General features: G+C 40.1%; 1 protein-coding gene and 1 long non-coding RNA gene across 2 annotated transcripts; one reads left to right on the top strand and one right to left on the bottom strand.

Moving 5' to 3' along the window:
- Nucleotides 1-3120: 3120 nt before the first annotated feature.
- On the top strand, nucleotides 3121-9235 carry LOC146683464 (ubiquitin carboxyl-terminal hydrolase 37-like). Its single transcript, XM_085446665.1, has 17 exons — nucleotides 3121-3235; nucleotides 3335-3507; nucleotides 3602-3687; nucleotides 5189-5269; nucleotides 5468-5523; nucleotides 5718-5790; nucleotides 5900-5983; nucleotides 6485-6540; nucleotides 6785-6841; nucleotides 6936-7067; nucleotides 7159-7282; nucleotides 7368-7519; nucleotides 7625-7724; nucleotides 7865-7941; nucleotides 8119-8227; nucleotides 8808-8865; nucleotides 9034-9235. Exons 3-17 carry the CDS (start codon nucleotides 3652-3654, stop codon nucleotides 9216-9218), a joined length of 1380 nt encoding a protein of 459 aa, XP_085302791.1. The 5' UTR covers nucleotides 3121-3235; nucleotides 3335-3507; nucleotides 3602-3651; the 3' UTR covers nucleotides 9219-9235.
- Nucleotides 9236-18833: 9598 nt separating this feature from the next.
- On the bottom strand, nucleotides 18834-21421 carry LOC146683463 (uncharacterized). Its single transcript, XR_014917374.1, has 2 exons — nucleotides 20853-21421; nucleotides 18834-20277 (listed from the first exon to the last, which is right to left on the bottom strand). It is a non-coding gene; the product is annotated as an uncharacterized LOC146683463 (long non-coding RNA).
- Nucleotides 21422-22771: the final 1350 nt, after the last annotated feature.

The following is a 22771-nucleotide window of genomic DNA, read 5'->3' as shown; positions in this document are numbered from 1 at the left end:
CTTTGATAAAATTGTGGAGTTATATAAGTTGCAGCGTAATCAATTCTGGAGATATGTCCAAATACATAGTTCATTATCGAAGTGGCTGGGAACCCCTTTGAGTTGTCCTGTGGGCAGCCCTGTGGAAGTCCTGCTCTCAAGATCATCCTTGGGTAAAGGCATTACCTCTAAGATTTATCACTTATTGCAAGAACGGTCAGCTGACCCTCTCCTTAAAGTTAAGGGTTACTGGGCCCAGGGCATGGCATTGGACATATCTTCAGTTGAATGGGATTCATGTTTTCAAAATATTAATACTATGTATAAAGAAACAGGCAGTAGATTGATTCAATTTAAGATAATCCATAGGTGGCATCGAACACCGCAACAATTGTATAAATGGAACCTGGCCTCTACGGACGAATGTTGGAGATGTGATGGTCAAAATGCTTTGATTTTACATATCTTATGGAGCTGTTCGGCACTTCGGGATTGGTGGGAAAATATAATGGAGGTAATTTTCAGTGTTTTAAAAAGGAGATTTGTTATCTCACCAAAACAGTCCATACTTGGTATAACCACAGAAATTTCTGATGTACAGGGAGTGCAGAATTATTAGGCAAATGAGTATTTTGTCCACATCATCCTCTTCATGCATGTTGTCTTACTCCAAGCTGTATAGGCTCGAAAGCCTACTACCAATTAAGCATATTAGGTGATGTGCATCTCTGTAATGAGAAGGGGTGTGGTCTAATGACATCAACACCCTATATCAGGTGTGCATAATTATTAGGCAACGTCCTTTCCTTTGGCAAAATGGGTCAAAAGAAGGACTTGACAGGCTCAGAAAAGTCAAAAATAGTGAGATATCTTGCAGAGGGATGCAGCAGTCTCAAAATTGCAAAGCTTCTGAAGCGTGATCATCGAACAATCAAGCGTTTCATTCAAAATAGTCAACAGGGTCGCAAGAAGCGTGTGGAAAAACCAAGGCGCAAAATAACTGCCCATGAACTGAGAAAAGTCAAGCGTGCAGCTGCCAAGATGCCACTTGCCACCAGTTTGGCCATATTTCAGAGCTGCAACATCACTGGAGTGCCCAAAAGCACAAGGTGTGCAATACTCAGAGACATGGCCAAGGTAAGAAAAGCTGAAAGACGACCACCACAGAACAAGACACACAAGCTGAAACGTCAAGACTGGGCCAAGAAATATCTCAAGACTGATTTTTCTAAGGTTTTATGGACTGATGACATGAGAGTGAGTCTTGATGAGGGGGGCGTCAGTAAGTTCAAGCCCTGATGGTATAAAAAATCTGTTTATGCTTTGATTAAGTCGGAGATCAGCCCTGTCTGCGAACGGAACTGGTCTTCCCACGCGTGTATTCATTAAAATCAATTGTCTGACCAAGCTCTTCTGGACCATGGTTGTGTTTACTCTCCTTCCTCAATATTTGAACCTTAACATGGGCCAGATGGATGGGCCCGTGGCTGGATTGGTAAAGGGCAGAGAGCTCCAGTCCGACTCAGATGCCAGCAAGGTGGAGGTGGAGTACTGGTTTGGGCTGGTATCATCAAAGATGAGCTTGTGGGGCCTTTTCGGGTTGAGGATGGAGTCAAGCTCAACTCCCAGTCCTACTGCCAGTTTCTGGAAGACACCTTCTTCAAGCAGTGGTACAGGAAGAAGTCTGCATCCTTCAAGAAAAACATGATTTCCATGCAGGACAATGCTCCATCACACGCGTCCAAGTACTCCACAGCGTGGCTGGCAAGAAAGGGTATAAAAGAAGAAAAACTAATGACATGGCCACCTTGTTCACCTGATCTGAACCCCATTGAGAACCTGTGGTCCATCATCAAATGTGAGATTTATGGTAAATGGCCTGCATTTGTATAGTGCTTTTCTAGTCCCTAAGGACCCCAAAGCGCTTCACACTACATTCAGTCATTCACCCATTCACACACTGGCGATGGCAAGCTACATTGTAGCCACAGCTGCCCTGGGGCACACTGACAGAGGCGAGGCTGCTGGACACTGGCGCCACCGGGCCCTCTGACCACCACCAGTAAGCAAACATGGGGTTAGTATCTTGCCAAGGATATTTGGCATGCAGCCAGGATGCAGCCTGGGATCGAACCACCGACCTTCTGATTAGTGGCTGACCTGCTCTGCCACCTGAGCTACAGCCATTTACAAGGAGGGAAAACAGTACACCTCTCTGAACAGTGTCTGGGAGGCTGTGGTTGCTGCTGCACGCAATGTTGATGGTGAACAGATCAAAACACTGACAGAATCCATGGATGGCAGGCTTTTGAGTGTCCTTGCAAAGAAAGGTGGCTATATTGGTCACTGATTTGTTTTTGTTTTGTTTTTGAATGTCAGAAATGTATATTTGTGAATGTGGAGATGTTATATTGGTTTCACTGGTAAAAATAAATAATTGAAATGGGTATATATTTGTTTTTTGTTAAGTTGCCTAATAATTATGCACAGTAATAGTCACCTGCACACACAGATATCCCCCTAAAATAGCTCAAACTAAAAACAAAAACTACTTCCAAAAACATTCAGCTTTGATATTAATGAGTTTTTTGGGTTCATTGAGAACATGGTTGTTGTTCAATAATAAAATTATTCCTCAGAAATACAACTTGCCTAATAATTCTGCACTCCCTGTAGATTTTTCCAGTTATACAAAAAGATGGATTATTTTGGCTCTTACTACGGCCAAACGGGTCCTGCTAAGACATTGGCGGAAAAAGAACCCCCCCCCCCCTCCCTATGAAGAGTGGCTAAAGACAATGGCTAAGTTGGCGTCTTACGAAAAAGTGACTTATGGTTTATTAGACAAATTACATCAATATGATTGTATTTGGTCCCCCTTTACAAGCTGGCTTTCTGTAACTTGAAGAACAGAGGAGTAATGACAGAGTGGTGGTGTGGGAATTGGTGTGCGAAGAAAGAATAGGATAACTTCCCTTTGTTTTGTTTTTTTTGTTGTTGTGTTTTGTTTTTGTTTGTTTGTTTTTTAAACTATTTATTTATGTAGTTATCCTTAAGCTCTGTTATTGAAGTTTAAAATGAAATAAATAAAAATTGTTGATGATAAAAAAAACTTCAAAGCTCATGCATGCATGCACATCCAGTGCTCAGTGTCTAATTGTGTGTTTGTGTTTTTACCTTTTTGCAGTAGCGCAGTGAAACATTTGGGCGGTGGATAAATAATGGAAAATAAAATTCAGACTACAGACGGCTTCAGGTGAGTACACGTGGTGCACAAGGACCAAAGCTCACCTTCTCAACCTGGACAAAATGAATTATTTTACACTGATACTGTAAACTTTTGTTTGTGTGTCAGGTTTCCATACATCGGAAACAGCTGCTGCATCTGTAATTCTGTCCGTCCCGAGGAGAGTCCACACTCTACATCCTTGGCTCACCTATAATGACGCACAGGTGCTGCACACAACTAGATCTGCAGCTTGTGAGGAACAGCAGCACTCAGCCTACATCCTGTTTTACAAGATTAACGTAAGAAGACACAGCATCTCATCCTGAAGTGAGAGAATGGCACGCCAGCTGCAGCCTAATCCAATCTCTCTTCTTTTCTTTTTTCGGTGCCCAGACACCCTTCAGTTTCATCATGTCATCCCTAACAATACAATGTAGAGTTGGATGGAGGATGAAGACAGCAGAGAGCAAAAGAAACAGGTAAGAGCAGACAGGTAGTCAGAGTTAACAAAAACTTTTAAAGCCAGTGTAGCTTCTGTTTTGAACACATTTATTGATGACAATTTTACATAAATAAGCAGTGTGTTATACTGTTATCAGATGTGGAGTCTCACTAACCACTTTAATAGTGACTTGTGTCCCAAATACTGTTTATTTGTCTTAGTTACAGATAGTGAAATAAAAATGGAACGAGAAGCGTAGGATTTTGAATTGATACCATTGGTGCATCTACTAAAGTTCTGGGGTCAGTTTGAATATCAGTGACCTTGACCTTGAGTTCAAGTTTTCTGAAAATCTTGTGAATGCTACAACTCTGTGACGAGAAGTAAGTCTCCTAGGTCTTTAAATTTGTATATAGGTGAATCTAGTAGGAAGCTGAAGGGTTGCACTGCGGGCCATCTGTAGAGGTGTAGAGTCAACAACCTGTCTGTGAACGTGGACAAAACAAAAGAGATTGTTGACTTCAGGAGAGCACAGTGGGATCACTGCCCACTTAACATGAATGGATCCTCTGTGGAGGTCGTCAAGAGCACCAGATTTCTTGGTGTCCACCTGGCGGAGAACCTCTCCTGCTCCCTCAACACCAGCTCCATAACCAAGAAGGCCCAGCAGCGTCTCTACTTCAAGCAGAAGCTGAGGAAAGCCCATCTCCCACCATCCATTCTCACCACCTTTTACAGTGGGACTAACAAGAGCATCCTAAGTAGCTGCATCACTGTCTGGTATGGTAACTGCAGCGTATTAGATCGCAGTACCCTACAACGGATTGTGAGAGCAGCTGAGAAGATCATTGGAGTCCCTCTCCCCTCCTTATAACACCCGCTTGCTGGAGGACCCCACACAGCCTTCAAACACACTCTTCACCCTGCTGCCTTCTGGAAAGAGGTCCCAGAACATCCGGGCCCTCGCTACCAAACTACGGAAAAGTTTCTTCCCACAAGCCGTCAGACCCCTGAACACTCAGTGACTGCACTGGCACACGCACACCTTCACACATGTCACTACCAAGCACTTATCTGCAGTATCTCACACTCATACACATACATACAGACACCAAGTTACTTTTGCACAATACTCAGCATTTTGCACATTTCCATTGTCTTGTGTCTGTATCGTCCTGTTCTGTCTAGTTTTGCACTGTTTTGCTTGTTTATTTTTGCAATTTATGCACACTGCACTTTATGTAGTCCTGGGTTTGTCCGTATATGTCATATATAGCACCAGGGTCTCGGAGGAACGCGGTCTCATTTCACTCTGTACAGTACCTCTGCACGTGGTTAAAATGACAATAAAAGCCACTTGACTTGACCTGTTTTTGTAGCAGTTGCTTGGAGACGAGCACCATACAGTTCAAATGAGCATACATTCCAAAATATGCAAATGAGCCCCATACATCATAATGCTGATGTTTGCTGTTCAGGGTATGAACGTTCTATGCTGAAAGTTTATAAATATACAACCTTTGACTGCTTGTTTTCAGTTGAACTTTTGCAAAGCTGAGGAGATTTTGGCTGCGATCACATCAAGTCCAAAGATGTTTAAACTTCTTTTTCACAGAAAGGTAAGTTTGAAGAGACTCGCAGCACATTTCTCTGAATGTTTTCTTATGGTAAATAAGCATTTTTGAAACTTTTAAGGAAGCTTCTTGGATGATTTCTGTAAAAACTGAATTTTGAATCCAAATGAAGGATATTGTATTTTCTTACCATATACTTTGTTTTATGCCATTACTGATGTTGCTTTTCTTGTTTCTAAACAGAAATCACACAAACAAAACGTGGCAGAGAAGGAAATTCCTTCTACGTCTCATCAGAGGTAAAGAAATGCGCCGCTCTTTAATGCTGCTGGAGATATTTATAGAGTAGAGTAGTAGTAGTAGAGTGTAAATGTACAAAATACATGATTTTGTTCCATTACAGTTATTAATTTTTATCTGCAATCTCCAGCATGTACTCCTTGTTAAAAATTTCCACTTTGAAAAATAACATTTACACTTTTGTCCTCATCAGCATCCCGGATGCTTGTGTTGCTGAAAATGGTCAAAAGAAGAAGAGAAAATGGAGACACCTCTGCTGTTCCTCGGTTTGCTTTTACACGAAACATATGAAATGCACATTCTCTTTAAATTGCACTTGTTAATTTAAAGTGACTTTACTTTTTTAATAAACTTATGTTTGTTCGTCCTCTGCAGCAAACTGACAGCGATGCAGAGGCAGAGAGCAACACTGTGAAGACACAAAAAAAGTGTCGCTGGTTTCTTTTTAAATTCTGGAAGGTATGTTTTATGGAAAGAGTCACTGTCATCAAGCATTTACTCACCACAGTTAAATGCGAAGAATTAAGAGCAATTTAGCACATCCATGTCCTCAAATTAAGTTCAAAGATGTTTAAAGGTTTTTTTTTTCACAGAAAGGTAAGTTTGAAGAGACTTGCAGGATGTTTCTCTAAATATTTTTTATGGTAAATAAGCATTTTTGAATCTTTTAATGAAGCTTGATGGATGATTTCTGTAAAAACTGAATTTTGATCACAACCAAATGAAGGATTTTGTATTTCATAGGACAAACTTTAAAACTCAATTTAAAGCATGAATAAATTGTTTTTAATTTATTTAAAGATATTCCTATATATCTGCTTCATGAGCTGACAGCTCACTAAAGTGATAAATAATATGAAATAATACCAAATTTTCTAACTGGACACTTTTCATGGAGAGACTCCCTTGGTATGTTTGTTTTATGCCATTACTGATGTTGGTTTTCTTGTTTCTAAACAGAAATTACACAAACAAAACGTGGCAGAGAAGGAAATTCCTTCTACGTCTCATCAGAGGTAAAGAAATGCGCCGCTCTTTAATGCTGCTGGAGATATTTATAGCAGTGGTTTAGTTGGAGCTGTTTTATTTCCCTTTTATTGGCATTTTTCTTCCACCTTGTGTATTTACATCTTTTTTACTACTTTTGGACGTCCTCCAAAATGTTTCAACTTCAAAGCTCATGCATACATGCGCATACACTGCTCAGAATCTTGACATCTTTCCTAATTTTGTGTTTGTGTTTTTACCTTTTTGGAGCAGTGTAGCATGCGGTGGGAAAAAAATAGAAAGTCAAACTGGGACTATAGACTGCTTCGGGTGAGTACACGTGGTGCACAAAGACTCACTTTGTCAAAGTGGAGAAAATGAATTATTTTACACTGATACTGTAAACGTTGCGCGTGTGTGTCAGGTTTCCAAACATCGGAAACACCTGCTACATGAACTCCTGCCTGCAGAGCCTCCTCAACATTGAGGAGTTCATAAGAGACATCAGGCGTCAGGGGGTTTTGTGGAGCACAGATCCAGAAGCTCAGCTCTTAAGGTGCGCTACGTCAACCTTCTACTTTCTTCAAAAACCTGAAGAACAAAGAGATCTAACAGCAGAAATGTCTGTTTACCCTTCCTTTCTACAGAAGGCTTATTGATGTCAGGGACTGTCACGAGTCAACAGATTATGGCCTTAAAGATCACCACCTAAGAGCTTTTAAGAAGGCATTCAGCAGTCAAGCTCCTGAATACACCGGCAGTGCACAGAAAGTGCGTCAGCTATTTGGACATTTCGTTTTTTGCTTTACCTTCTGATTTTGATGTACTGTTTTAAATCTCTCTGCTTTTCTTTCAGGACGCTCATGAATTCCTAACATTATTCCTCGATGAGGTCAAAAGGCTCACACCTCACCTGGAGAGGAACGCAGCTCTCCTGGGCCAAAGTTATAGCTGCCCAGTAGAAGACCATCACATTTTTAAAATGGAAAACATGAGGACATGCAAGAGGTAAGCCTGTCTTTCAGAAACGCAGAGCTGGTTGCAATATTTTCATATACCTCTTTTCCACGTACCTGATCTTTACTTTAACTACGTTACTCCTGAAATGTGTAGCTGCGGTCACCAATCATCACAGCAAGAGGAATTCACCAGCTTGTCTCTAGACCTTGTTCCAGAGGGGTCTATTATAAACATGTTAGAGACATACTTGAAGGTAAGATCACAAATTCCAATAGAGTTGTCGTATCAGCGATCTTAACACACCTTTTTTGTTAGTGTTTGTGTGCATGTGTGTGTGCATATGTTGAGATTTCTTTCTACCATAAAGCCTGTTTTCTCTGTGCTGTTGCTCAGGAACAAGAAATAGAATTTCGCTGTGATTGTGGAGGGACGGCCTCAGAACTGAAGTCGTCTTTTGATACACTGCCAAGGTGAGTAAGGTCACATCAGAATTGATCGACTGACCAGGTTTCCAAACTGTGGCGCATCAAATATCAGAGTTCTTCGAGACAATACTTGAGCAGTCGTTTTCTCCCATCTTCTGTTTGTGTTTGACACTCATTCTTCTTATTTTCTACCTTGTTTGTGTTTTTTTTCTTTTCTGCCAGAGTTCTGATCTTGCATCTGAAGAGGTTTGGCTTTACACAAACCTACAAGATTAAGAAGGTGGATGACCCCGTCAGGCTGCAGAGGGACTTGGTGGTGCCATCCAATCAGGTAAAAACAGACTGCAGAACGTCTCAGGCTACGTCCACACTAGCCCGGATAGATTTGAAAACTCCGTGTCCACACTGGCGTTTTCAGTCATTTTCAAATAGTTGTGCGTCTGCATTGAAACGGCCGAAAACGCTTACGTTCCAGTCCTGCGCATGCGCAAAAGTGAGTGAGAATTACAGAATTTGAAGAAAAGCTATCCGGAGCATGTACAAACTGATATTAATCTTTTTTAGGGCTGTCAAAGTTGAGAGCAATCAAAACAACTGCTGTCTAATGCACTCGGCTTATCTTTGTTTAATTGCGTCATCGTTTTAGAAAGTCTGCGTTTTCGAGTGTCCACACTGCGATGGGACAACTCCGTTTTGAAATGTATGCGTTTTCGAGAGCGTTTTCAAGATGCTGTGTTTTTCCTTGAGGAAAACGCCGTCTCGGTGTGGACGGGAGGTCAAAGCGGAGAGAAAACGATGCGTTTTCAAACGAAAACGCATTAGTGTGGACGTAGCCTCAGCAAATCAGCTTAATTATGGCACTGATGTGAGACTTTATGAAACTAACACTCTTTGGATTTGTTCCTTCTCAGGGTGGTGGCTGTTATAGTCTTTGCAGCATCATCAGTCATTATGGAGGCACAGAGTCAGGTAAAACAACAGACTTGTGACAAACAGAAAATGAAACTTGTTACTTTTCAGTGAAGGACTCACACACAAAAGCTTTTGATGTTCTAAGAAGCACTAAGTCAAAATCACTGTTTGCTTGAATCAGTTGACTTCCAGAAGTTGGATTCATTTGTCTTAATGTGATTTCAGGACACTACATCTGTAGTTCTGTCCATCCTGAGGAGAGTCAGCACTCTACATCAGATCGCTGGCTCACCTATAATGACGCACAGGTGCTCCACACAACTGGATCTGCAGTTTGTGAGGAACAGCAGCAGTCGGCCTACATCCTGTTTTACAAGAGAAACGTAAGAAGACACAGCATCTCATCCTGAAGTGAGAGAATTTTTAAATGTCCTGTTACCTTGTTAACCAGTTTTGTCTTCATTCTCAGTTCTGAAACAGGAAATGGAAGGAAGGAAGGAAGTTAAGGTCATCATCATGCTGAGAAGGAAAAGCAGTCGTCCCAGCCCACCATCGCACACTGGAGGACAAGTATAGGTAAGTATTGCCCTCAGGAGGGAGGGTCCTGCCAGAGAGCCTGGTCCTCCCAAGATTTCTTCCTCCAGGAGGGAGTTTTTTCTTGCCACCGTCGCCCCACATTCACTGGTCTCATCAGCAGGGACATTTTTAACCTCCTAAGACCTGAACTTTCATGGCATGCATTTTTAATTTCTCTGTGCCATTTAGGTTGATTGGGACCCGATGAAGGTAAAAACCAAGACATCAGATTCGGACTATCTTTTTTTTGTTTCTCAAAAGAATGAGATCCACATATGAGGACATTCATTTTAAATTTCGATTGAACAGTGGCAGTGTCATGTCCTCCCTCATAAGTGGATATCAGGTTTTTGAAGAGCAAAATTTTGTATTTTGGTCTAGACAACCCAAAATGTTATGTCTACATATGTGGACACCAGGTCCTAGGAGGTTAAAACAAAATCTACTAGAGATCGTCCTTTTCTGGACCAGTGTTTGGCTTGCTCTCTGGGAACAACAAATTAGTGCTGTCAGCGTTAACGTCATTAGGTAAAATGACGTTAACGCTGACAGCACTAATTTGTTGTTATTATTATTAATATTATTATTAATTTATTTGTAAAATAAATTAAATTTAAAAACCAAAGAAATGATTTAATTCTTTATTTTATTTTGTTTTATTAAAATCAAAATAACAACAAAAACAAAAATAACTAATAAAAAAATATTAAAAGTATTCAGCAGTGTTTTGTGAATCTTGTAATGAGCCTTAGTTAAGTTGATGTCACAGAAGTTTCTGAATCATTTAGATTGTTCAACAAACTGATTCACTCAGGTAAAGATGGTGAGCTGGAGCAATGGTACCCTTGGAGTTCAGTTTAAGTTTTCAGACAAATATTCCCTCGATCAGTTGCAGCTTCTGCTTTTAAATAAATGATTTAGCTGCAAATGTTTAGCTACAGGTAGCAAAGTCCAAAAGTGACACCAGCCAAACATGCAAAAAATGCAAGATGGTGGTGCGCACAGATACAGCGGCTCTATGCTCTCCACTTACCCAATTTCACTGTGCAAGAAACTGCACAATGACAATAAAAAGCTCTAAGTCTAAAACAGTTTCCTGTCCAGTAAAATCGGGCAATTATTCGCTCCAGAGTTTTATCCTACTCCAGGTGAGCAGCCATCGACTTGTAATGAGCCAGCTAAAACAATAATTTCTCAGTGGCTCTTCTGGCACCAACAAGTGGGTGTGTTCTTCCATCGTGCAAGTGTCACGACACACTGAACATGGTCTGAACATGGATTTTCCCTCGATATGTCTTTTCCACCAGTACTATGGGGTATTTGTGAATATCCATGACTGACCCGGCCAGGTGGCCAGCTGGTCTTTGGACAGGGTCACGGCAGTTTCAAGGTTCAACAAAATCCCTTTCACTGACAGACTGAAGGAAAGCTCCTCAAAAATGGAGGGTCTTCAAGCTCCTCAGTGGCAGGAAAAGGTTTCCCGGACCCAGTGTTGTATATTTGTTTCCCAAAAGATTGAACTAGTGGAGAGAAATCAGGTTCTGAAACCATCCAGAGGACAAAGTCTCCAACTGGTTTGTGGAAGTCCAGTTTCTCCAAATTAATCAGCGGGTGAAATGTCTCTTCATGGATGGTTTTGATTCTGTTGTTATTCACGAACAAAGCCGTCAAAGCAGCATATGAAAGAAAGTCATCTTTCATTGTTGTCTCCAGCGTGTTAAAAGAGAGATCGAGCTCAGTGATGAGTTTTGAAGCGGCTGCAGGGACTTCTCCAAGGTTTTGGCTCGAACAGTCGAAGGATGTTGTTCACAGTGGTGACACTGTTGACTGGTGATTGACAAGCACTGAGATACTAACATGACAAACACAAGAAACATCATGACTTATTCTCCTGAGTGCCTGCAAAACACAAACACAAAATCAAACTCAAAGCTTTTCTCTCAGATGCTGGTGTGGCACAATCTAATGATAAAAAAGGTCATGCTAACAGCTTTTGGAGCACAGCTGCACAAAATAACAGCTTTTGGAGCACAAAATGCATTACAGGTAAACCCAGTACCCAAACATGTTAACAAGGATAAAGAAAAAATCTGAAACAAAAGCAGGTAGTGTGGTGATTTATGTTGTGAGGATGCTTTCACTCCCATCAAAGTCACCCAGTGTTGAGAACCCAAATGAGCCCAAAAACCTCAAGTGGCTGCAACCAACAGCGAACGTCAAGAAGTGGATACTTGCATGTTGAGCCAGAAACATGCAGAAAACCCAAAAGAGGCAAGACAGCACATCTTGGTCCCACTCAGGCAGTACGAACACCTGGAAAGAGGAGCCCACAGTTCAGACCCAAGGTCACTGGTAAGGACACCAGCCAGTTATAAGTCTAGTTTTAATTTTCATTTTAGTGTTATGGCCTTTCTAAGGGTGGCCAGACCATAATATAAGGGTGATCCACCCCTGTCTGACCCCAAGCAGCACATCACACAACCAGTACAATTTTGATGGTGATTTTTTTTCACAGTGATTAAATTCTAACAAAGGAAAGGAGCGAACTATAGCTTCGGGGTGGACCCCAAAACAACAAACAAAAGGGACCGTATCTAAAGGATGTACAAAACTTATTTATGAAAAGAATAAAACCAAATGACAATGTCTTATCTCCCTAACTAAGAAAAACATGAGAAAAGGGTAATCAAATAAAAAGGCAGTCCACCCCTACATGCTCCTGTATAAAGAGACGGGTAACACAAAGCCTGCAGGTTGAGGTCCATGGCGGTGTCATCTTATATGTTGTCTCCAGGTCATTAGCCAATCTGTATGGGCCGTCCCATGGATGCACCAATCACGGAAAGGCACCTGCACACTCAGATTTACATATGAGACAACATTACGACAACAGTCGTAACATTAACTAAAAATGTTTTTCACCATCTCGTTTTAACTTCTGGTTTAGCTTCAGCTAACTAAAACTAAATGGACCTTGGAAATAATCACATCTTAATAGAGTGAACCATAGACTGTATAAAAGATAGGACCATTGCAACTTGACTGCAGCACTTCACCCTTTCACATAGTCCCAGCTCTTCTCTGTCATGTTTTATGGTGCTGCAAATGTCTTCAGTTGGTGAAAGGTCTGGGCTGCTGGTGTCTTGTTGTGCTTGCTATGCATCCCTGACTCGTTTCTTCTTTCTGCATCAAGTAAGGAATGTAGTGAAAGTTCCCAAGAGGTTAAAAACACCACTGAAAAAATGCCATCAGACCTGAGTTGGGACACTTGGATTATGGAGCTTCTGGACCAAGAGAGTGGATGGGAGCATGTGTTTAACAAGTAAGAGTATAACGTCCCCCAAAATGTCCCTAACTAAGAAAAACATGAGAAAAGGGTAATCAAATAAAAAGGCAGTCCACCCCTACATGCTCCTGTATAAAGAAACAGGTAACACAAAGCCTGCAGGTTGAGGTCCATGGTGGTGTCATCTTATATGTTGTCTCCAGGTCAAGGAGACAACATATAAGATGGATAGACAGACAGATTTCAAAATAGCCAGCTGGAATGTTAAGGGGTTGAATAACGGGATTAAGAGGAAGAAAATATTAACATATCTAAAGTTATTGTAACCCACCTAAAATTTGCCTCATGAAAATGAACTGCTGTTCCCAAAGAATGTCAGTAGGTGGCACTATGAGATTGTTTAGTGCTTGTGAACTTGAGTTGAGAACTGTAGAGAAGGAGAATAGCGCTAAGGCTACGTATGCTGGTCGGAGCTACTCACCGAGTTTTTCTTTAATCCTTGTTCAAGAAAAAGGTTGTGTGTGAAGACACAAATTGGATTTTACTTTTCCGCTTGTTGATGCTGATGTACCTCTGTTTTTGTGTTTTTTGTTCATTTCCGGTGAGTTGACTAACTGCGCTAGCATAGCAAGCTAATCGTCAGCTAATCATTAGCTTAGTATAATGTAAATTTCATGTGTTCCTTTTAAGTGCTGTATTATCTTTTTATTTCTTCACTTGTGAATGTTTTAAACCAATCGGAAATATTTCTTTGGAAGCTAGTAGGTAAGTTTTATTTATTGTAATGAGATGATAAATATGAGCAGTCTTTGGCTAAATAGTACTGCGACCACGTTTTGCACTTTCCTCGTGCATCAGTAATGTACATTCTCTCAATTCATTGGATTGATGTGACTGCTGTTCACAAAATATGAGATTTGAGTTAAATTTGTATGATGTGGAAATTGTTTTAAGGCTCTTTGATTAATTTTATTATTGATTGCATTAAGTCGTTATATACAAAGAGTGAGAGACATTTGGTCACTAGTGTTGATTAAGTTGTTATATGATATTCATGTAAAATATGTTCACTGCCCTGTGCAGGTTGGTTTTTTTGTTGGAGTCTAAAGTTGCGAGCCAGGATTCCGGATCCCCAGCTGCGATGCAGGAAAGATTTCCAGCCTACTTAAAGTGACAACTGCGTTGCTTCTTGACAGATAAGCTTATGAGATCTCAGAACAATACACTACCCGGGTAGTACTACTAACATTAACACTATACTCACACACCTGAACTGAAAAGACTGAAAAGAACTCTGAACACTGAACTCTAAAACTGAATACACAGACTGACAAATATGGACAATTGGAACTGTTGTGAACTGTTGAATGACTGTTTTTGGTTTGTTTTGAATAAATGTTGACTGTTCTTTTAGCTGTGTGTCATTCGCGCCTTAGTCGATTCCTAGACACCATAAGCCTAAGATCCTAACTTTCTCTACATTCAGTAGTGGTAAAGTATCGTGTGTTACATTATCAAGAGTTGATATAGCCTTTATTCAAGAAATGCACACGTGTAAGTCAGAAGCCTTAAAACTTAAATGTTCCTGGGTAGGTAAAGTCTTTTCCAGTCCTGGAACTGGTAAAAGTAGGGGAGTGTCGGTTCTGATTCATAAAGCAGTTAGCTTTACTGAAACAAAAGTAATAACAGATAAGGAAGGTAGATTTATATTGGTTTATGGACAACTACTGGACACACCAATAATTTTATGTAATATCTATGCACCTAATGCGGACATACTCGCCTTTTTTCACAACCTGTCACAGTATCTTTTGGAATTAGAAGGTGCACAAATAGTGGTAGGAAGAGATTTTAATCAAATACTGGATCAAGACCTAGATAGATCACTTCCTAGGAGAGGCACAGAGGGTAAATCTGTAGTTGCCATAAGGCAGATGACCTCAGGTTTAGGTCTGAATGATATTTGGCGGACAATGCATCCAGAAGGCAGGGAATATTCCTTTTACTCTCCGCCTCATAATGTTTATACTAGAATCGACTACTTTCTTATTTCTGAAGCCTTAGTGAATAACTCTATAGATTCAAGTATTGGTAACTAAGCTGTAGTGCCTCTTCACCTCACTGTGCAATACCTTTTGTGCAATACTTTTGTAAATAGTCAACGGTGCAATAGACTCAATACTTGAAATGTGCAATTCACTTGTATTTTTATTTTTATTCCTATTTATTCTATTTATCCCCTTCGTATATTTTATTTATATTGTCTCTGTATTTATATATATGTGTGTGTGTGTGTGTGTGTGTATTATATATTTATATATATATATATATAATATTCTGTAACTCTGTAACTTCTGTCGGTGCTGTGCTTTTTTTGGAAATCGAATTTCCCAGAGGAACCCACCCGAGGGATTAATAAAGTTCTATCTAATCTAATCTAATCTAATATAGTATTCTCGGACCATGTGCCAATTTTTCTATGTCTTGGAAATATTTTACAGATTCCTCAAAGCCGCAGATGGCATTTAAATGTGTCCTTAATTAAAGACTCTGGGTTTATTAAATTGATAAGCGATGAAATACAATTTTACAAACAGACAAATAATCGAGAGGACACTACATTGGCTACTTGGTGGGATGCTGTTAGGGAAAATATTCTAAAACACTTCTTCAGTAAAGACTCAGAGAAGAGAAACACACAGAACTTCTTGCTAGCAAGGGCAGCCTCCAGACTGAGACTCGCGCTGAGCTTTGCCCTTGTCTTTATTTTATACTTCAGTGTGTGTGTGTGTGTGTGTGTGTGTGTGTGTGTGTGTGTGTTACTGCTTGTCAAAGGGTCATATACATAAAAGCACAAAAGGTACATCCTTGGTCACAAAGAGGGTAGTCTCCCCCACCCTAGATGGTTCACCCTAGATAACACGGTGGGGAAGTCCAGCAGTTCATCTAAACAAAAGGCACTTAGACTAAAACAGACATAGCTATGTTAAAACAATAAAACAAGGTGCAACCTCTCATGCTCCCAGGACGTGGGGGTGCATTCCTGGGGTGCACACCAAGCCTGCAGCCTGTTAGAGATCACACATCCTGTCACTACACAATTAATTATATGCCTCTAAGCATACATGGTTAAATATTTCCTAATACAAATAACTACAAGCAGTATTCTACCATATGCAAACTTATATCACTAAAAGATTATACTGACTACTAAATACAATTTTCCATTGACAGATGCTATGAAGGCATACTTAAGGCGGAGGACAATTTCTTACGCTTCCTTTAAAAAGAAGGCAGCTAACAAGAATATCATTACGTTAGAAGCCAAATTAAAGGCACTTGAGGCAGTACATTCCCATACAAAAGACAGAGTTACGTTGAATAAAATTGTTAAAGTTAAATATAAGTTGAATGTACTGTACAACAGAAAGGCAGAATACGCTTTATTTCGCATTAATCAAGCATATTGGGAAATGGGAGAAAAGCCGAGTCGTTTATTAGCATACCGTCTTAAACAGAAAGACAGTATGAACCATATCCCAGGCATACGACAATCAGATGGGGTTATTTTAACTTCTTTTAGACATATAAATGATGGATTCAGGGCCTTTTACAATAATCTTTATTCTACACAAGGGAGTTTAGATGAACAGAAATTCGAAGCATTCTTTACTGATTTAAACCTGCCACAGCTTTCTACACTGACCAGCAGATTATAGATGCTCCAATTACAGTGGAGGAGATTACCCGTGCAATTAACAGTATGCCACTTAATAAAGCTCCAGGGTTACCATTGGATTTCTATCCACAGGTTTCTGTAAGAGCGTACGTAGGCTGCCATGACAGACCACTACTTCCGTTGCCCGGTTTTATACTTCCGGTTACTCAAAGCGAGACCCAGCGTTCAGTCGTTGCTAACAACAAAATCAGTTACTTTGTGCGGTAATAAGTGGCTTTACCTGTTCGAAGATGAGCTCGGGTTCAACGTGTGCTGTCGTCGGCTGCCACAATAATTCAAGAAAACTGAAAAACGCATTAGAAACATTTTGCCTTGAGCATCAACAACTTAGAAAGGCCTGTCCGTGCCCACCGCCCTACGCACTGCACTCTATGCCGCGGAAGGAGGATCGGAAACTGGCGTGGCTGGCAGCTTTAAGACTCAAACACCCTCCAAAGAGAGTTTATGTTTGCTCCTTTCATTTTATCGATAAAAAGCCCACAGAGCTACACCCCGACCCGGAGCTTTATCTGGGCTATGACCGACCCCCACCGAAGAAAAGAAGAAGGCTCACTCGGACCACTTTGAGTGTGACAGCTTCCAGTAATACGAACAAAAACACAGAATCTGTACCCGGTAAGTGAAAGTGTAAATGTGGTTTGCCACCGTTTCGCATTTTAAACACGCAATTCTTTACTTTTACTAAATAATAGCCTATGGTGAATGGCGTTAGTATCAGCACTAGCTGGTTATTAGCAGCAAAGTCTAAATTTTAACGAAAGTTTATAATAATAATAGTAATGCCAAAAGATTAGCTCCAAGGGCTGTAAAAGTCTTAGGTTTGTGTTTATAAAGAACATGTTTTTTCAAGTCGAGAAAACTCAAGTAAAAAAGTTAAAGGCAACCTTTGCAAAAATACCAACAGTTGTGACTTTTTTTTAGAATGTAAAATAAAATCTAATCACATTAATTGAATAAAATTGTGACAAATTTTTAGGGGACTTAGGAACATTTTATGTTGACATTTATGATTTTGCATTTGTGTGAAAAAATGTAGAATGAGAAATTTCACTCAAATATAATAAGCTAAGTGACACTTTACAGTTTCTCTTATGCTAACAGTTTGACTGTACATCTGATCATATTTTTGTCTTATTCAGACTCCACAGTGTTACGTTCAGTGGAATTAGACCAGGCCAGCATCTCCACACAACCCCCTGAGCCACATCTGCACTCAGTCCACACACAGTGGGAGGATCCTTCGCAACAAGACCATCAATACTGCAACAGGTCTCGCAGAAAAGATGTGCAGGATAAGATGACTCAGTGTGATGAAGTTGCATATTTCATTCTTCAAAATGATGCAGACGCTTTGCTGTACACTGGGATAGCCTTAGAAACATTTAACACACTTGTGTCGACACTGGAAGGATATGACAACAATGAATTTACCATGCCTGTCCGAGATCAAGTCCTCATGACACTTATGAAATTAAAGAGTAACCGTGTAATAGGTGACCTAAGCCGCCAGTTTCATATATCACAAAGCATGGCCAGCAAGATCATCTCACACTGGTTAGACAAGCTGGAGGAAGTTCTCCGACCATTAATTCCATGGCTGCCAAAAGAAACTATTCAAGCAACTATGCCTGAAGCCTTCAAGAAGAACTTTCCAAATAGTACATGCATTATAGACTGCAGTGAGACCCTTTTACAGAAACCCAGAAATCTGGGCTCAAGAGGGGAATCATACAGCCATTATTATTCACACAACACAGTCAAATATTTGGTTGCTGTTGCACCATGTGGACTAATCATGTTTGTGTCTGCGGCATATGGCGGCCGATGTAGTGACAAATTTATCACAATGGACTCTGGAATATTAACATACCTAAAACCTGGTGATGAAGTCATGGCAGATAGAGGTTTTACAATTAAAGACTTACTCTTTGAGAGAAAAGTTAGATTAGTAATACCCGCTTTCACAAAAAAACGTAGACAGCTAACTGAGGAACAGGTAACATACACACGTCGGATTGCAAATGTAAGAATCCATGTTGAAAGAGCAATCAGACGCTTGAAAGTCTACAAAATACTTTCACAAATTGTTCCTATAAGCATGGCTCCTAAAGTAGACAAGATACTGAGAATATGTGCTGCTCTAGTGAACTTAAGAGAGGATCTCATTCGTGATACACAATAATTGTGTATGTTATGAACAATTGTGGACTCGGGGATATTAAGATGGTTACTCAGGACATAAAGTTGCATAGTGTAATGTAATTATTTTAAAATTTGATGTACATATATGTAGAGAGTAAATAATTCCAGGTCTCACTTTTTTATCTTGTGTTCTAGATGAAAGGTTATGTGATACAGTGTGTGTGTGCGTATGTATGTATGTATGTATGTATGTGTATATATAAAACAATTGCAATCAATCAATTGAACAATTATTACTTTTTTATTCAACCACAATGTGATAAATTTCTTAAATGAAAAAAAAATGTTTTTCTCAAATCTACAATAATTAGTTGTGCATTCTTGACATTTTTTTGTGTTGGAAGATTACAGAAATACAGAACTATTCACAACATTTAATGTTGTCAGTTTGTCATTCATTTCCCACCATATGTTACAACTACGTACATTTTAGTTGTATTGAAATATTTAACAGATTTCATATTGAATGTCTCCTTTCATTCACAAGACAGAGACCAAACTCTGCAGACATGTTGGTGTCTGACTGTCCCATTTATAGTTGTAACATGTATTAAAGCTTGCCCATTATCTTCAAGTATCTCTCATTTAACTGAAACCGTCCTGCTGCATACTCCTCTACAAGTCGAGGTAAGAAATATGAGAAGTAAAACCCTCTCAAGCGTTTTACTTGTTCCTTTACAAATGCTTCATCATATTGCACTGTAAATGAAACATGCTCAGTAGGTGTCCAGATCACAAGTGTGGCAGTCTTGAGCCCTGTGCAAAACATTGTAAGTTGCACTTGCATGTAATAGCCTCTGCTGCCAGTTTTCTGCAGCTGCAGTTCTCCATCTACCAGTTTGATATCGCTGCATTTCTGGGTAAGCTGCTCCGTGAGTGAAGGATAAGTCTGCACAGGACATTTTATTTCTAGAAGCACATCTGAGTCAATGACCCCGTCAGGACTCGCAGAGAGCCATGGCTCCTGGATGCTGATAACACTACCCATGTGAAGGATGTTCATACCCTGTTCTTTCAGCTGATGACAAGCTTTAACTTCATTTTCTTTACCATAGTTTGTTTCATAATTCCCACGAAAGGAAGGGTACATGTGCTCAGATAAAAATTTGTCATTTTTTGTGGTGGCACGTACTGGAACTTTTTTAGCAGAGCTTGCTGTAAGTCTGATTTTCCTGCAGTTGTGCCACAAATCAGATGCACTTTGCTCTTTTGTTTCTTCTTGTAATTGTTCTGCTTGCTCTTCAGAAACTTGAATGTATGCCTGGTAGAATGCCCTGCATGGATTACAGCTTAGTTTGTAACTGTGTGCTTGGTGTGGCTGAAAAAATTGCTCATCAACTTTACTGTTGCGGTGAGGACCTGCAGATGGCGAGGCATTGTAACACTTTCCAATTAATGTGTTCTTGAGGAGGAAAAGTGGCTTCACTGGTGCTTTGCTAACACTGTCAATAAAGTCTTGATGTGTAAGGTGATATGGTGTGTTAGGGAGAGATTGTGTCACTGCAGTCCGGGAGTTCACATCGTACTGCTGCTCTGCCCTGTGATGTCTGAAGTTTATCTGGCTTAGACGTTTAGGTTCAAGGTTCTTTGCTGTCCCTGCATTCCACCTGCGCTGCTCGTCTGTACACGCAAGCCCTGTCTTTCCACTGATCGCAGCATTCTGCACCTGTAACAAACATTAATAGTTTTTTCTCACTGTCAATACTCAAGATTTAACATAACGAGGAAGTTTACACTAACAAAAGCAGTACACGGTTGGTGTCCTGCATGTTATAGATATGACCCTGGGTCAATACACCTGAATCATATCCAAAACAGATATAAACACTGGCAAAGTCACCCATATTATCCATTTCATATTAATAGTCAGTTACTTTTTGATGCAGAAATATACATCCACAGTCTAATTTTTTTCAAAGTAGTGTGTGTGTGTACAAATATACATATATATAAACAAACATGTATTATACTACTCTGTGTCACTTCTTATAACTATAGTTTTTCTTGTCTTGTAAATTTGACCTTAATGTTCAGTCTTTTATTTTTTTTATATTTTATCTTCATGTGATTGTACAGCATACAGCCCACACAAAGTTAACGAGTGGCTTTCACATGTAAACAGTGCTCCACGTAATACTTGGCTAGATGGCAGTAGCGTGACTCCTTAATCACAGCCTTTGACCAGTCCAGTGTTTCTGTTTCAGTGATTTAAACATTGTGATATCCAGATAAGTGATATACCTTCCACAGAATAGCAGCCGCATGGCTACATGATCTCCCTAATCCGGCGATACAGGAACAGCCGACTGTCTCCACTACTCCACTTTCTCTTAGCATTGCCCATGCTAAGTGTTTCGCTTGATTAATACTCTGGCTCGGCTCTACAGCTGCTTTAAGAAAAATAAAGTCGCCTTGTTTGTTGAGCAGTACTTTATCAATTTTGTTGCTGTGCAGGTAATTATACGCCTCGGTGCTCTTGTAATTACGTAATTCCTCGCCATCAACGCCTTCGGAAAATACAAGGTAATTAATAATGTCGATGTAGCTAACATCGGGCCATAGTTTCATGTCATCTACCCACTCCGTGAGAAGTGACGGGTGAGGCACTGCAACTGAACTGTCCTCGCTGCTTTTTAAAACATCTTTACTGTGTATCCACCTTCGATGTGTTGCCATTTACTCCAGGTAAAACAAACTGCAGTGAGAGAAATCTTTATCAACAGTGAAGGTGTAACCCCGCAACTGTCAACAACAGCGCAAGCGGAAGTAAAAAACCGGCTTCCGCTATGAATCGGGGTAATGGCGCGAAATCAGAAATACTGTGGATAGAGCATTTGAGGATATGTTAAGTCCCCTGTTGCTCGATGTTTATAATGAGGCGTTCAGAGTAGGCTCATTACCTCAGTCAATGCACTCTGGACTTATAACATTTATTCTTAAAACTGGGAAAGACCCTTTAGACCCAAGTGGTTACCGCCCCATATCTTTGCTGAATTCTGACCAAAAAATCTTGGCAAAGGTCTTAGCGGGTCGATTAAAAGTAGTAATGGCGAAAATAATTCATGCAGACCAATCTGGTTTTGTTCCAAACCGCTATGGTTCAGATAATATTAGGCGGTTGGTTAATTTGCAAAATTATGTATATGATTCAGTATATCCAACAGTGGCCCTATCGCTGGATGCTGCACAAGCTTTTGATTGTGTTGAGTGGGATTATCTGTTTAAGACATTAGAAAAGTTTGGTTTTGGTGACAATTTTATTAGGTGGATAAAGATATTATATGATTCGCCTTCAGCGCGAGTATTGACGAATGGGCTCATATCAGACCTATTCCTTTTACTGAGATCCACAAAAATGGGTTGTCCCCTTAGCCCCGGTCTTTTTGTAATTGCTATAGAGCCTTTGGCACAAAAACTGAGAAATAATGTAAATATATTTGAAATTTCGATGGGTAATAGTCAACATAAGCTTCTATTATATACAGATGATGTGTTGTTACTTATGACCCAGCCTGGGAAGTCAATTCCAGCCCTATTAGAATGTATAGAAAGCTTTACGCTGCTTTCAGGGTATCGCGTCAACTGGGATAAATCAGAGGCAATGCCTATGTCAGGACACTGCCCCCATACTTTATTTAAACAGTTGGGAGTGTCATGGTTCTGGGTCAGTTTCGACCCAGTATTTTGAGTTTTGATTGATTAGTTTATTTTTGAATGTTTGTTGTGGTTTTGGGCGCTATGAGTATTATTATTATTATTATTATTAGAATTCTATGTTTCTGTTTATTCATGTTTAAGGATTTGTTCTCGGTTGTATCTCACGTTTAGTTTAGTTCAGGTTCCATGTGTCATTCTGTCTGTCTCTGTGTCAGGTCTGCGTCTTGGTGTAGTGTTCTCGTTTCCTGTTTTATTGTGAAGGTCTGCGTCCCATGTGAGTGTGTTCAGTTTTACCTCTGTCTCGTCTTGTTGATTATTCCCAGCTGTGTCCACCACCTGTGTGTAATTCCCCTGTGTTTCTCTGTGTGTATTTAAGTCGTGTCCTCTGTCATTGTAGTTGCTGGTCTGTCTGTGTTTTCCACCATGTTTCATCCGTGTGTTCCCTGCCGTCACCATCTTGTACCGTCGTCCACCTTGCTTCATGTTTGAGTTCCGGTTCGTAT

This window comes from Copadichromis virginalis, linkage group LG22, assembly GCF_057382275.1.
Source record: "Copadichromis virginalis isolate Kocher_CV1m ecotype Utaka linkage group LG22, C_Virginalis_male_GT1.1, whole genome shotgun sequence".
Taxonomy (NCBI): Eukaryota; Metazoa; Chordata; class Actinopteri; order Cichliformes; family Cichlidae; genus Copadichromis; species Copadichromis virginalis.
The sequence above is the reverse complement of the archived record's forward strand: the minus strand, read 5'-3'. Positions and strand labels throughout refer to the sequence as shown.